The following is a 16323-nucleotide window of genomic DNA, read 5'->3' on the forward strand; positions in this document are numbered from 1 at the left end:
TTCCCTGTTCTCATGAAACCAAATGTCATTTTTGAGAACAATGGAGTTTTCACCAGAGCTGTGTACACGGTGCCATTGGTTCTCAAACTGAGTTCTGTGGAGGCCTCAGTTTCAGCAAGGGAACCTCGGAGGCTGCTGCACAAAAGACGATATTCTGAGAAGGGACCCAGCTTGGACCAGGTGTAACTGTGCATGCTGGGACACAACAGAGACAGCCTGCTGTGTGCTCTACAGTGAGGCACTCAAGGACTTCAGTGTTCTCCTGTACCTCTGGTGAGCCTGCTCTAAGCCAGATGGCTCAATCTGACTTCCTAGAGAGATGCCAGCTAGTTGGTCTGCCTGAAAAACGTGGTTTAAGGCTCACCGTCTTCCTCAAATTGTTGGGAATTTTTCTTTTTTCTTTCTTTCCCTTCTAGCTTCTCTTATAAATTCTGTTTTATCCAATCTCCTTTTTCTTTTCTTTCCTCTCCTTTCCTTTCCTTTCTCTCCCTCCCTCCTTCCTTCCTTCCTTCCTTCTCTCTCTCTCTCTCTCTTTCTTTCTTTCTTTCTTTTTCTTTTTCAATTTCCAACCACAGCAGTTCACTGACTATTCTGCCTCCCATGGAAGCACACTTGCTTGTGGAGAACAGACCAAATGTCCGAGTTATTCTTTGATGAAGAGAAGAGAGATGACCAGTAAGCTCAAAACCAGACCCCGGCCCTCTCTCAACCACTCCCCCTTTAGCTTTTCAAATATTGGGGTTTACGGTGATATCTTGTTTGGTGATAAGATTATTTTCTCTAAAAATCAAAAACCAAAGAGATAACAAATCCAACAACGCAAAACCCTCCGCGCGAACGCGACTTCACAGCGGCACAGCCCGTGCTTGACACGCTGATCAGCCGCGGAATCCTGCAGGGTCAGGTACCTTTGAGGACGTGGCTGCCCCTCTCCGGTGTCCCGTGTAGACTGTCACCAGGTAGTGGTACTGGGCAAAGGGATGATTGTCCTCCAGCACTGTGACCTTCACCTGGACAGAAGGATGATGTCAGAAGGTTCCCCGCATGGGTTCACCCAACACACACCAGTCGAGGACGAGCAGGACACTCATGACAATCAAAGTGCAAAAGTCAATTTGCATGTGCTGTGGACTCATTCCCTCGGGTGAGAGCTGTTCTTTCTGGAAGCAGGGCTTCCAGTAAAACATGTGGAGAAAATAAAACAGCACACAGTGGGTTCTTGGTTGGATAGGACCCTCCATAGCTCAATTGGAAATGAACTTGGAATTGGAGCTGAGAATGTCAACATCTGATCTGGTGAACTATGTAAACTCTTTCACATACTGTTTTTTTTGTTTGTTTGTTTTTTAAGTTGGAGTCCTCTGTCGCCCAGACTGGAGTGCAGTGGCCGCTCCCCGCCACCACAGCCTCGACCTGCTGGGCTCCGGCGATCCTTCCGCCTCAGCCTTCCGAGTAACCAAAATTACAGGCACGTACTACCATGCCCGGCTGATTTTTTAATTTATTTTTGTAGAGATGAGATCTCGCCAAGTTGCCCAGGCGGGTCTTGAACCCGCGGGCTCAGGCAGTTCACTCACCTCAGCCTCCCAAAGAGCGGGATTATAGGCTGAGCCACTGAGCCCGGCTTCTTTTTAAAAAATTTTTAAATTTTATTTTAAAGATGTGGGGTACAATTCAGGATAAGGTGTACAAGTGATCATCGTACAGGTAAAGTGTGGTCCTCCCTTTGGTCCCCACTTTGCCTGGTTTGAGATCAGATACTCTTATCACATACTGTTTCTTAAAAATTTTAGTAACCAGATTGTGCTCTTTATTTTTATTTATGTAGAGACACAGGGTCTCACTCTGCTGCCCAGGCTGGAGTGCAGTGGTACAGTCATGGCTCACCACAGCCTCAACCTTCCCGGGCACAAGCAATCCTCCTGTCTAAGCCTCTCAAGTAGCTGGAACTACAGGCATGCACCACCATGCCCAGTTAATCTTTTACATTTTTTTGTCATGACAAGGGCTTGCTTTGTTTCCCACGGTGGTCCTGAACTCCTGACCTCAAGCAATCCTCCTGCCTCAGTCTCCCAAATTGTGGGTCTTTTTTCTTTTTTGCATTGGGGTCTCGCTCTGTCACACAGACTGGAGTGCAGTGTCACAATCACAGCTCACCACAGCCTTGAACTCCAGGGCTCAAGCAATTCTCCCACTTCAGCCTCTTGAGTAGCTGGTACTACAGGCATGTGCCACCACACCTGGCTAATTTTTTTTTTTATGTTTTGAGTTGGAGTCTCGCTCTGTCGCCCAGGCTGGAGTGCAGTGGCATGCTCACGGCCACTGCCGTCTCAACCTGCTGGCTCAGGCGATACTTCTGCCTTAGCCTTCCAAGTGGCTGGAGCCATAGGCATGTCCCACCATGCCTGGCTAATTCTTTTGATTTATGGTAGAGATGAGTTCTCGCCAAGTTGCCCAGACTGGTCTCGAACCCACGGGCTCAGGCAATCCTCTCGCCTCGGCCTCCCAAAGTGCTAGGATTACAGGTTGAGCCACTGCGCCCAGCCTTTGAAGGAATTTAAAAGAAATTTAAATGTTAAGATGGTTTAGAGGAAAGAAAGTTAACCAGATTGGGTCAGGGCGTCTCATGGACTCTGAGAGGTGCTGTCCAGACCTCCCTTCCAAGAAGGCTTGTTGCCCAGTCACTGGGGTGCTGTTGCCAAGGTTGCCAGTGCCACCTCTGTTGAGGTTGTCCTTTGGGCACAGCCAGCAGCAGATGACCGTATGGTGCAGCGTCTCAACCTGACTTGGAACAGCTTCAGAACTTCCTAAGGGGCAGGCTGGGCAGTCATCAGCTATGTCACAGCAAGGCTTCTCCCTCCACCCATCCTGTCCCTTCCCTCCCTTCCCGGGTGCTGGTCCCAGACACCCCTGAATCAGCATCGTGATGCTCAACTCCACCTAGTCTAATTCCTCAGGAATGAACCTGTGACAGAAGCACTTTTATTTTATTTTATTTTATTTTATTTTATTTTAGTTGGAGTCTCACTCTGTCGCCCAGACTGGAGTGCAGTGGCCGCTCCCAGCCACCGCAGCCTCGACCTGCTAGGCTCCGGCGATCCTTCCGCCTCAGCCTTCCAAGTAGCTGGAACTACAGGCTACCATGCCCGGCTAATTTTTGATTTATTGTAGAGATGAGGTCTTGCCAAGTTGCCCAGGCGGGTCTTGAAGCCGCGGGCTCAGGTAATCCACTCACCTCAGCCTCCCAAAGTGCGGGATTACAGGCTGAACCACCGAGCCCAGCTTGAAGCACTTGTTTTTTTTTTTTATTTTTTTTGAGTCAGAGTTTCACCCTGTCACCCAGGCTGGAGTGCAGTGGCATGCACATGGCCACCACAGCCTCGACCTCCTGGACTCAGGTGATCTTTCTGCCTCAGCCTTCCAAGTAGCTGGAACCACAGGCCTACACCACTACACCCGGCTAATTTTTTGATTTATTGTAGAGATGGGGTCTCACCAAGTTGCCCAGGATGGTCTCGAATCCCTGGGCTCCTGCAATCCTCTTGCCTCCAAAGTGCTGGGATTACAGGCGTGAGCCCCCACGCCTGGCCTATTTTTTTAATAAATATTTTTATTTTTTTATGGAGACAAAGTCTCGCTATGTTGCCTAGGCTGGTCTCGAACTCTTGAGCTCTAACGTTCCTCCTGCGTCGGCCTCCCAAAGTGTTGGGATTAGAGGCATGAGTCACTGTCCTGGCCTGATTTTACTTGGGATCCTTTTGCTATAATAAACCATATCCATGAATTAAACAGCTTTTCTGAGTGCTGAGTTCTTCTAGCAAATCACTGAACCCGAGGGTGGTCTTGGAGACTCCTGTACAGATACCTTTCTCATAGGGCTGCTATGACCAGGCACGTGGTTCACACCTGTAATCTCAACACTTTGGGAGGCTGAAGTGAGAGGACTGCTTGAGACCACGACTCTGAGACTAGCCTGGGCAACATAGTGAGTCCTCATCTCTACAAAAAATAAAAATAAATGAGTCAAGTGTGGTGGCACATGCCTATAATTCCAGCTGCTTGGGAGGCTGAGGCTGAAGGACAGCCTGAGCCCAGAAGGTTGAGACTGTGGTGAGTTATGATTGTGCCACTGCGTTCCAACCTGGACAACAGAGTGAGATCCCACTCAAAAGAAAAAAACAGCTCTATGCGGTGGCTTATGCCTGTAATCCCAGCACTTTGGGAGGTGGAGGCAAGAGGATTGCCTGAACCCAGGGGTTTGAGGCCAGCCTGGACAACTTGGCGAGTCCTTGTCTCTACAATAAATTTTTTAAAAAATTAGCTGGTTGTGGTGGCACATGCCTGTGATCCCAGCTACTTGGAAGGCTGAGGTGGAAGGATCTCCTGAGCCCAGCAGTTCGAGGCAGCAGTGGCCGTGAGTGTGCCACTGCATTCCAGCCTGGGTGACAGTATGAGATTCTGACTTGAAAAGAACAAAGCAATAATGCCTGGCGTGTAGTGTGCCCTCAGTAAGTGGCCAGTGTCATCCCCCTCCTGATAATTTAATGCAAAAGGATATTTTGTAGAACAGGAGGAGGAGGAGCCGGTTTGTCTGAGACAACCCCAGGGGTCAAGCTTGGACTGGTCATTGGTCCCTCAGCGGACCCCTGTCCCGGGCTCTACCCCCTGAGGCCCCTGCAAGGGGACATACCTGCTCCTTCCACCCATTCCCAGGGACTGTAACCCCTCACCTTGGCCTGGTCCTGCACATCCTTCCTTCTTGCCCAGATCACCACCAGCACGTAGACCACACAGAGGCAGCCTACAGTGGTCACCACCACGGGGTTGTCCTCAAAGGTGGCAAAGAGCTCGGCGGTCTGGCGGACGTCAATGGCATTGGGCATCACCAGGAACGTGCTTCCAAAGAAGGTGAGGTGGTTGCAGAGGCAGTGCATCTGCCGGGGGGTGGTCTGTGGTCCCACCTGCAATGCCCAGAGAGACCGTAGGTAGAGGCTCACCCGCTCGCCCGAACCCAAGGGAGTAGAATGGTGTTGGCTTTGAGGGGTGGGCCTATTTCGGGGTGTAGGGCTGGGAGATGGCTGTGAGGCCAGCTTCAGGCTTCCCCCAGTTCTTTTCATTTAACTGAAAATTCATTTTCTTTTACTTTTTTTGAGTTGGAGTCTTATGCTCACAGCTACTGCAGCCTCAACCTGCTGGGTTCAAGCAATGCTTCCATCTCAGTCTTCCAAGTAGCTGGAACTACAGGCGTGTGTCACCATGTTTGGCTAATTTTTTGATTTTTTGTAGAGACGAGGTCTTGCCAAGTTGCCCAGGCTGGTCTCAAACCCTGGACTCAGGCAATCCTTTTGCCTCCACCACCCAAAGCGCTGGGATTACAGGCCTGAGAAAAAAAGAAATTCATTTTCTGGTTTTTTGTTTGTTTGTTTTTTCTTGGTGCGGTGACTTGAATTTGAACTGAGGTGAAAATTCATTTTCAAAGGCAGAGAATATTAGTTGTAACCAACGTCTTTGTATCCATCATTCTCAATATGCACCTGTCTACAATTTGACAACTTGCTTTGCTACTTTATTTTATTTGGAGATAGGGTCTTGCTCTATCACCCAGGATGGAGTGCAGTGGCCCAATCAAGGCTCACTGCAGCCTTGAACTCCTGGCCTTAAGCGATCCTCCTGTCTCAGCCTCCTGAGTTTCTGAGATTATAGACGTATGCCAACAGGTCTGGTTATTTTTTGTTTTTTAGAGACCAGTTCTTACTATGTTGCCCAGGCTGATCTTGAACTCCTAGCCGCAAACGATTCTCCTGCCTCAGCCTCCCAAAATGCTGGAATTAAAAACAAACCCCCCAAAAAACCCCAAAATGCTGGAATTATAAGTGTGAGCCACTGACACCTAGCCAACTTTGCCTTTAAAAAAATTTTTTTTAATTATTATTATTTTTTTTTTAGAGATAGGGATCTCACTGTGTTGCCCAGGCTGGTCTCAAACTTCTGGCCTCAAGCAATCCTTCCACTGTGGTCTCCCAAAATGCTAGGATTATAGGCATGAGCCACTGCACCTGGCCAACTTCGACTTTTTTTTTTGAGTGGAAGTCTCTGTTGCCCAGGGCACTCACACTCACGGCCACCGCAGCCTCGACCTTCAGGCCTCAGAGGATCTTTCCGCCTCAGCCTTCCAAATAGCTGGAACCACAGGCACGTGCCACCACGCCTGGTCAATTTTTTTATTTATTGCAGAGACGAAGTCTTGCCAAGTTGCCCAAGATGGTCTCGAACCCCTGGACTCAGGCAATCCTCTTGCCTCGGCCTCCCAAGGTACTGGGATTACCGGCATGAGCCACTGCACCCGGCCAACGTAGCTTTTTTTAGATAAGAAGCGTTGCAGGTAAAATTGAGGTGTCCCTTGTCCCCACCTCCATAAGCAAGCATGATCACACATTTGGGCTGTACCCTCCGTCCATTGCCAACCGATGCCATTCACAGGACAAATATTTGCTGGGTGCTAATTCAATGCCCCGCCATGGACTAGACACTGAGGATGTCAGGGAGACTGACTCATCCGTTTGCCCAGCTGATGAGTAAAGCTTTGATCTAACCCAACAACACACCACGGCCTTTCACTCCAGCCTCCACCAGGGGGCAATCAGGCATGAAGGAGCAGAAAAGCCTGGCTTCCAGAAGGATCTTCCCTGCTCAAGCACCTGGGGAGGAGGAATCCACCACCGCCCCATCAGGCTGGAGAGGTAACTTCGGTCTCTCTGCCTTAATGAGCCACCAGCAAAGGCTCACCTGTCCCCCACGGGCCCGGTGCCAACCATTCATTATGAATTTCAGGCGAGCCTCAGTTCTTCTCTCTGTTTCCCAATCCCGGCCAGCATTTGGCACACAGCTGCGGCGCTTCCTGGAACACCTGGCACGCCGAGGGGGTGGGGCCCAGTTTCAGGGAAAACCCTGAGCAGGTGCCTGTGACAAGACCTTAGGGCTGGAGCCCCAGGACCAGCCTTGATGGACGCCCAACATCTCTGCCCTCCTGAGTTTTCACAAAGACTCCAGGGACAGTGACATCCCAGCCTTTACCAGCATGAGGGTACCTTTGAACATCAGAAAGTCATCTGCGGATCCTAAACATGGTTGCACCTTTAGAATCCTTAGAGAGAATACAAGTGCAGGAATACAGTTCTCAGAGCTCTTGCAATAATTCTACCTGTACCCCCGGTAAAGGGAACTTTCTTTGGCTATTTAGACAATTCAAGGTGGGGGCGGTGGCTCACGCCTGTAATCCCAGCATCTTGGGAGGCAGAGGCGAGATGATTGCCTGGGCCCGGTGGTTCAAGACCAGCCTGGACAACTTGGCAAGACCTTGCCTCTCCAATAAATAAAAACATTAGCTGGGCGTGGTGGTGCACGCCTGTAGTTCCAGCTACTTGGAAGGCCGAGCTGGAAGGATCATCTGAGTCCAGTTGGTCGAGGCTGCAGTGGCCCTGAGCGTGCTACTGCACTCCAGCCTATGTGATAGAGTGAGACCCTGACTTGAAAAAAAGAGAATTCAAGCAGGGCATGGTGGCTCATACCTATAATCCCAACACTTTGGGAGGCCAAGGTGAGAGGCCTGCCTGAGCCCACGAGTTCAAGCCCAGCCTGGGCAACTTGGTGAGAGCTCATCTCTACAATAAATCAAGAAAAATTAGCTGGGCATGATGGTGCACAACTGTAGTTCCAGCTACTTGGCGGAAGGTTCGCCTGAGCCCAGCAGGTCGAGGCTGCGGTGGCCATGAGCATGCCGCTGCACTCCAGCCTGGGCAACAGAGTGAGACTCTGACTCAAAGAAAAAACAAAAAAATTAGAGAATTCGGTGGAGGTTTCCATTCAAACACAATGACCCAATTTACATATTCGTGGTTCCTCAATGAACTCTATATATGTCTATCTCTATATATCTCAGTTCTATGTATATAGAGAGATCTATCTATATCTATATATCTATACACAATGTACAGCATCAAGTACATAATACTAGATTGGTCATAATTTTTGGTCCAGGACACATTTTTACATATGACCTCTGCCCGTCCCACAATTTTTGGTTTTGTTTTGTTGAGTCGGGATGTCACTCTATCACCCAGGCTGGAGTGAAGTGAGTGGCACGGTCACGGCTCACCACAGCCTCAACCTCCTGGGGTCAGGCAATCCTTCTGCCTCAGCTTCTCAAGTAGCTGGGGCTACAGGCACATGTCACCACATCCTGCTAGGTTTTTAAATTAATTAAATTTATTTATTTTGAGTTGGAGTCTCACTCTGTCACCCAGGCTAGAGTGTATTGGCATGCTTGCCACCACTGCAGCCTCAACTTGCTGGGCTCAGTAATCCTTCCTCCTCAGCCTTCCAAGTAGGTGGAACTACAGGCGTGCACCACCACGCTCAGTTAATTTTTTGATTTATTGTAGAGAGGAGGTCTCGCTATGTTACCCAGGTTGGTCTCGAACCCGTGTGCTCAGGCAGTCCTCCCATCTCTGCCTCCCAAAGTGCTGGGATTACATCTACCATGCCTGGCTAGGTTTTTTTAATTTTTTTTTTTTGTAGAGAAGAGGTCTCACTATGTTGCCCAGGCTGGTCTTGAACTCCTGGCCTCAAGCGATCCTCCTGCCTCAGCCTCCCAAAGTGCTGGGATTACAGGCATGAGCCACTACTCCCTTTATCCCCATTTTTGGATGGGAAGACTCGGAGAGGTGGGGTGATTGGTCCAAGGTCACCAGTAGTACTGATGAAGAGAGGCTGAGCCTACATCTGTCTGATGGCAGAGCCTGTGCCCTGACCCCTACACGTTCTGAGCCTCAAGCCTAGGAACTCAGGGAGGTCGCCGTACTCCCAGGGTCTTGTTTCTGGAGTGCAAAGTCTTGTGAGCATGGGAAACTGTTGTCTTGTGGGCATCTCCGTGAGCCCTGGTTTCTTCTTGGCGCCTTGGGGAACTCCCTGTGTGGGGCAGCCAGAAGCCAGGGCGGGAATTGCCAGGGGGCTGAGGCTGCCACACAAACAAGCCCAGAAGGAGCTGGCTGGGAGTCTCCTCCGGCCGCCGTCCTGTGCGAACAGGCTTCCCATCGTTCTGTGACTGTCGTCATGTGACACGTGTGTGCCATTTGCTTGTCTCTGTCTTCTGCTAGGCTAAAGGCCCCCAGCTTTTCTCATTCTGTCCCCACCACCAGGCACATGGTGACTCTTTGTTGGATAAATGAAAGCACTTCTGAGCTCACGGAGGGAGGCTGGCGTGCGGTCAATTTCAAGGCCACGTGGCGGCTGCTGTTCTCGGGAAGGGTGTGAAATGCTATGGAATCCAACGGATGCTCTGGGAGATCCCCAAGAAGATGGCATTGCAGCTAAAGGCAAGCACGAGTGTGGCAGGCAGGGGTGGGTCAGAGGGGCTTTCAGGGAGGTGGGGAACACGACTCTGATGGCCTCAAGACCAAGGTTGGCCGCAGGGCCAGTTGCGGGTGGGGCAGAGCTGCTGACCTGAGGCAGGGGTCTGACTGCATTGCTAAGGCCAAGTGCCACCAGGGCTCTGCGGAGCGGCCAAGAGCACTAAGGCTGCCTGGAGACAGGTAGACCTGGCTTCGTATCCCAGCTCCTCTGCTTTCTAGGAGTGGAATTGGACAAGTCCATTGAGTTTCCCAAGCCTTTGTTTTACCACCTGCAGAATGGGCATCACAACTATCTTGGAGATCACTGGGAAGGTTTGAGGAGCTGATGCAAGCAGAGCATGGGGCACATCACCTGGTGGGGAACAACAGGCTCAGCAGAGTTCATTTCCTTGGAAATGATACCCTGGCCTCCCCCCGGCAGCCCAGAGCCAGCAGGGCTTCCTAAGTCGTGTGTCCCGTGGCTCAATGATCCTCTGTTCCCAGTAGCAAACAAAGCATGTTGTTCCTGTCCCATGGGACTCCCAGGGCAACGAGAGAGACAGACATCATTTATTTTTTTGTTTTATTTATTTAATTTTGTTATTATTTTTTTGAGCTGGAGTCTCACTGTCTTGCCCAGGCTGGAGTGCAGTGACACGATCACGGCTCACAGCAGCCTTGACTTCCGGGGCTCAGGCAATCTTTCCACCTTAGCCTCCCAAGTAACTGGGACTACAGGTGTGTGCCACCATGCCTGGCTAGTTTTTTAAAACTATATTATGTAGATGTAAAATAAGCACTTTTTTTTTTTAAGTCAGAGCCTCACTCTGTCACCCAGGCTGGAGTGCAGTGGCACACTCACGGCCACTGCAGCCTCCACCTGCCAGACTCAGGCTATCCTTCCACTTCAGCCTTCCAAGTAGCTAGAACTACAGGCCCACACCACCACACCTCGCTAATTTTTTCGATTTATTGTGGTGATCAGGTCCAAGTTTCCCAGGCTGGTCTCGAACCCCTGGGCTCAGATAATCCTCTGGCCTCCATCTCCCAAAATGCTGGGATACAGGCATGAGCCACCATGCCCGGCCTTAAAATAACCACTCTTAGTGCTACAGGTGAGGGACTTGTGTTCTCTGGAGATGACAACAGGAAATCTGACCCGGTCAGGGTGTGAGGACAATTTTCTCGAGGAAGCGGTGCTTAGGGTGGGATAGGGGCGAGGCGGGTATTCTGGGCACAGGGAATAGCATTTGCAAAGGCCCCGTGCAGGAGCGAGAGACGCTGCACCAGAGGCACTTCGAGGGGGCCCCACAGGAGCCAGCGTGGACTGCCAGGCCACCTTGTCATCTTCACTTCTCTCTCCTTACCTGGCACCCCGAGCTGTCCCAGGTCTCCTGGACCTCGTCCCAGAACACACAGTGGGATAGGAAGGTGGTGATGCCGACTGTGAGGTCTCCGCCAGGGGCTGGCTCCAGGCCAGGCTCGGGGGCCACAGTCAGATAGTAGATCCCCTCTCCAAAACGCAGGTCCTGGGGGCCCAGTATCCAGGTGGACAGGTCCTCTGCAGAAAAGGGGGTCCGGGTCAGCCTCGGTGAGATTGGGGCTACCACCGTGGGAGAGGGGGACCGAGGCAACTGAGCAGGGAAGCAGATTCTGATGTCCCGTCCACCTATACCCTGGGAGGACCTTCTCCCGTGAGACTAGGAGCACAGAAAAGGGGGCACTCCCGGTCCCCTTGCAGAGTCATGTCAGACAGACAAGGGCGCAAATGCCGATTCTGCTTGTTATTGACTGTGTGATCTCAGACCAGTTACTTGACCTCTCTGTTCTGTCTGGAAAGTGGCGATCCCAGTAGTCCCCAACTTCAAGGGTCATCAGGAGGAATGCAATGAGGTCAGATATACACGTGCCTGTCACTATCTTCAGGGCATATAGTTAAATGCTACCTAACGTTGGCTAATAATCATACAGCAACAAAAATAAGCCACTGACTATGCCAGTTGTGTTTTTGTGGTTGTTTGTTTGTTTTTGCATTTTTTTTTTTTTTTAATCGGAGTCTCACTCTGTCGCCCAGGCGGGAATGCAGTGGCACACTCACGGCCACCACAGCCTTGACCTGCTGGGCTCAGGTGATCCTTCCGTCTCAGCCTTCCAAGTAGCTGGAACTACAGGTACAGGCACGCGCCACCACGCCTGGCTGACTTTTAAAAAAAAGATTTATTGTGGAGATGAGGTCTCACCAAGTTGCCCAGGCTGGTTTCGAACCCGTGGACTCAGGCAATTTAGGCAAGTCTCTCACCTCGGTCTCCCAAAGTGGTGGGATTATAGGTGTGAGCCACCTGCCCGGCCTGCTTTTTTTTTGGTCCTATGGCTTCTGCTTCTCAGGTGAAGCTGGCCACGCCCCCCAGGAAACAGCCCAGGGAACGGTCTACCTGCTGTTGGCGGGAGGTGAGTTTGGGCGTCGTAGCTGGTCTCATTCGGGTGGTAACCGTAGCCCAGGCGGAGCGTGAGCGGGACCCCGGGTCTCCAGTGCAGCTGGACCCCCAGAGCCGCCTTCCCCGAGGTCACGTTCACCCTCAAAGCTTCGGTACGGGTCAGGCGCAACTCCGTGGGCTCCCCAGGACCTCCGGAGAGCTGGGGCAGCAGGATCTGCAGGCAGAAACCGTCTATGGAGGGCATGCTGGGAAGATGATGCCCGCCAGGGAGCGTCAGCGCTGCTGTGCAGAGCTGGGCAGCGTGAGTGCCTAGGAGCTGAAATCCCCCCTGGGCTCGCATGGTAGTCATGTTAGTTTCCTGCAGCTTCTGTCACAAGAATGACAAACTGGGTGGATTAAAACAATATACATTTGGGCCGGGCGTGGTGGCTCACACCTGTAATCCCAGCACTTTGGGAGGCCAAGGCGGGAGGATCGCTTGAGCCCAGGAGCTGGAAACCAGCCTGAGCAATGTGGCAAGACCTCACCATCTCCACAAAAAAAAATTAGCCAGGGCAGTGATGGGCGCCTAGCCCCCCAGCTACTAGAAGGCTGAGGCGTGAGGATCATCTGAGTCCAAGAGGTCAAGGCTGCGGTGAGCTGTGATCGTGCCACTGCACTCCAGCTTGGGCGACAGAGTGAAACCCTGTCTCGAATAAATACAATAAAAATTAAAAACACTACAGGATCAGTTTCACAGGGCCAAAGCTGGCAGGGCTGGCTCTTCCTGGAGCCTCCCGGGGAGAATGGGCCTGCACTCCTCGGCTTGTGGAGCTTCTCACGTCACTGCAACCTCTCGCTTGTCATCAAATCACCTTTTCCTCTTCTGGGTCAACTCCCCTCCACCTCCCTCAGAAAAGGACCCCATGGTTCCACTGGGCCCCCCCCCCCGGAGAGTCCAGGCTCATTCTCCCGTCTCAAAATCCTCAACTCAGCACGTCAGCAACGTCTCTTTTGCATATAAGGTGACACATTCATAGGCTCAAGGGACGAGGACGTGGACGGGACTGAAAATTGTTACTGAATTAAGCATTGATGAGAACATTGTAAAAAAAAAAAAACTAGGAAAAAATAATTAAAATCTTGAAGGAGCCAGGCACGGTGACTCAAGCCTATAATCCCAGCCCTTTGGAAGGTGATGAGAGAATTGACTAAGCCCAGGGGTTCGAGACCAACCTGGGCAACTTGGTGAGACCTCATCTCTACAGTAAATAAAAAAATTAACCAGCCATGGTGACGTATGCCTGTAGTTCCAGCTACTTGGAAGGCTGAGGCGGAAGGACTGCCTGAGACCAGCAAGTTGAAGCCGTGGTGGCTGTGAGCATGCCACTGCGCTCCAGCTTGGGCAACAGAGTGAGACTCCAACTCAAAAAAAAAAAAAACAACTTCAAGGAAACTGAACTCATATTGTACCATGGTGTGCTGATGTTTTTACTTAACCTTAAAGAAAATCTAACTGGCCATTTCATTTTATTTACTTATTATTATTATTATTATTTGAGTAGGAGTCTCACTCTGTCACCCAGGCTGGAGTGCAGTGGCGTGCTCACGGCCACCACAGCCTTGACCTGCTGGGCTCAGGCGATCCTTCCGCTTCAGCCTTCCAAGTAGCTGAAACCACAGGCATGCTCCACCATGCCTGGCTAATTTTTTGATTTACTGTAGAGACAAGGTCTTGACAAGTTGCCCAGGCTGGTCTCAAACCCATGGGGGCTCAGGCGGTCCTCTCACCTCCGCCTCCCAAAGTGCTGGAATTACAGGTGTGAGCCACCATGTCCAGTCTATTTACCTATTTTTTAATATTTTTTTTTTTTACTTTTTTAAAATCAGAGTCTCACTGTCGCCCAGGCTGGAGTGTAGTGTTATGCTCATGGCCACCGCCGCCTCGCTGTGCTGGGCTCACCTTCTGCCTCAGCCTTCCAAGTAGCTGGAACCAGAAGTGTGCACTACCACACCTGGCTCATTTTTTGATTTACTGTAGAGCTGAGGTCTCACCTAGTTGCCCAGGCTGGTCTCGAAACCATGGGGCTCAGGCAATTCTCTCACCTTCGCCTCCCAAAGTGCTGGAATTACGGGTGTGAGCCACTATGCCTGGCCTATTTTATTTATTTATTTTAAATTTTTTGAGTCGGAGTCTCACTCTGTCGCACAGGCTGGAGTGCAGTGGTGTGATCACAGCTTACCACAGCCTCGACCTCCTGGTCTCAGGCAATCTTTCTGCCTCAGCCTCCCAAGTAGCTGGGACTACAGGTGTGCCCCACCATAACCGGCTGATCTCGAACTCCTGGACTCAGGTGATTCCCCTGCCTTGGCCTCCCAAAGTGCTAGGATTATAGGTGTGAGCCACCCTGCCTGGACTTTAACTACTTTAAAATATAATAATAATAACCTACCGACTTTTGGTCTTCAAGTTGAAAAAGAAGACAGAAATGCCACCTGACTTCTGATGACACCCCCGACTCCTACCTCGATGTTCTCCGACAGATTCTTCACAGGAATGAGCTGTCCACTAGGGTTGGTCAGGCAGAGGCCACCAACAGTCCCGCTGACATCAAAGTGACTCCGGGCCGGGAAGGGGCTCCTTGGGAAACTGGTCATCTGAAACCAAGGGTGTGGAGTGTTGACTGAAGCCTCTGAGGCACTAGAAGAAGGATGAGGTCCTAAGGCTGCTCAGATGAAAGGAGCCCTCGCCCTGCAGAGAGGCTTGCGGCTTCCCTGGGGTTTCTCCCCCCAAGGCTGTGGCAGCAGAGAGGTGGCTCCAGAGATCCCAACTCAGACTCATTTTGCCTGAGCAATTACTGGGATGTGCGAGGGGGACCCCAAAAACCCGGAGTTATCTTTTGGAGGGCAGAGCCCTTGTGTCTAGGTTTCCCCTGCTTAGGTAAGTGTTCTAGGAACCCAGCGGCATCCATGTACCAGCTAGTCTTGCTGTGAGAGGCTGCATTGCAGAAGAAACTTCCCGAGTTGTGGCAAACAGGTGACTGGTTCTCCCACCATGGCGACGCACCTGCCCACACTGTGCTGAGTCCTCAGCAGTTTTTGACCCCAAAAGCACGACCCCAAGCCCCACCCTCCCTATTCATCCAATCTCGCGCCAAGCGACTTTTTTGTTTCTCCCCATGAAAAATGTCCTTAAAGGGAAACGCTTTGCCAGTGTGGCAGAGGTGAAACAAGAACCGGCAGAAGCACTAAAAGGCATCAACGTGGATAAGTTCAAAAACTGTTTTGAGCAGTGGGAAAAGCATCTCGATAGGTGTATTGCATCACACGGAGAGTCCTCTGAAGGTGACTGAAGTTTAAACATGTAAGATTAAATACACTCCGGGCTCGGTGGCTCAGCCTGTAATCCCGCGCTTTGGGAGGCCGAGGTGAGTGGATTGCCTGAGCCCGTGGGTTCGAGACCCACCTGGGCAACTTGGCGAGACCTCATCTCTACAATAAAATAAAAAAATTAGCCGGGCGTGGTAGCGCACGCCTGTAGTTCCAGCTGCTTGGAAGGCTGAGGCCGAAGGATCACCGGAGCCCAGCAGGCCGAGGCTGCGGTGGCCGGGAGCGTGCCACTGCACTCCAGTCTGGGCAACTGAGTGAGACTCCAACTCAAAAAAAAAAAAAAAAAAAACCAAAAAAATTAAATACACAATTGTTCGTCAATAAAGGGGCTCCCCTCGTAAAACTGCTCAAGGCTTTCTTCCCAGAAAGCCAATGCATCTCTAATAGAAAGATGCTGTCTCCTTTCATTAGGGCTCAAGAACATGGTCAGATGTGCCTTAATATGGGGAGGAAAAGAGCCCCTGGTTGGCCATTTTCTAGTCATGGTACTAAGCCAGAAGAGCTTAATTTCCAATGAACCAAGGCTGCTGGAGAAATTTTGCAGCACAGTGGAGAGAGGATGAATCTGGGGGTCAGGAGGGCCGGCTGTGAAACCCAGCAGAGCCTCTCACTGTGGCATTGGGCAAATCATAGACCCTTATCTGTCCATCTCAGGGCTATTATCCACATAAATGAGCAAATGCATGGAAAGGGCTTTGCAAACTCTAAAGGGCTGTCCCCGAGGACGTGATTGCCATTGTTACCCTTATGTCCACAGGCTCCTGGCCGTCCTCCAAAGAGCCAAGGGGGGAGGCGGCAGGGAGAGTGAAGGTTGCAGAGTCAGCGGCCGCAGTGTGCACAGAGGACCCTCGCCAGCTCCGGGGATGTATTCTGGTCACAAGTGAGGACAAGGTGCCGGGGAAGGAAGAGAAAGTCAGTATTAAAGAATATCCCCACAAGCCGGGCTCGGTGGCTCAACCTGTAATCCCGTGCCTTGGGAGGCTGAGGTGAGCGGATTGCCTGAGCCTGCGGGTTCGAGGCCTGCCCGGGCAACTTGGCAAGATGTCATCTCTACAGTAAATCAAAAAAATTAGCCGGTGTGGTAGTGCGCACCTGTAGTTCCAGCTACTTGGAAGGCTGAGGTGGAAGGA

The 16323-nt window shown here is 51.2% G+C and overlaps 1 protein-coding gene across 1 annotated transcript in view; it reads right to left on the minus strand.

Annotated features, from left to right (window-relative positions):
• Positions 1-16323, minus strand: part of PKD1L2 (polycystin 1 like 2) — a 131948-nt gene that overhangs the window by 55201 nt on the left and 60424 nt on the right. The window contains exons 20-25 of the mRNA XM_008064977.1: positions 15937-16063; positions 14330-14461; positions 11822-12038; positions 10757-10992; positions 4731-4961; positions 909-1010 (exon numbers count right to left, since the gene is read on the minus strand). Coding sequence (XP_008063168.1) covers positions 909-1010; positions 4731-4961; positions 10757-10992; positions 11822-12038; positions 14330-14461; positions 15937-16063 — 1045 coding nt within the window. The remainder of the gene's footprint in view (positions 1-908; positions 1011-4730; positions 4962-10756; positions 10993-11821; positions 12039-14329; positions 14462-15936; positions 16064-16323) is intronic.

This window comes from Carlito syrichta, unplaced genomic scaffold (assembly GCF_000164805.1).
Source record: "Carlito syrichta isolate Samal-C Ts95f unplaced genomic scaffold, Tarsius_syrichta-2.0.1 Scaffold308119, whole genome shotgun sequence".
Lineage (NCBI taxonomy): Eukaryota > Metazoa > Chordata > Mammalia > Primates > Tarsiidae > Carlito > Carlito syrichta.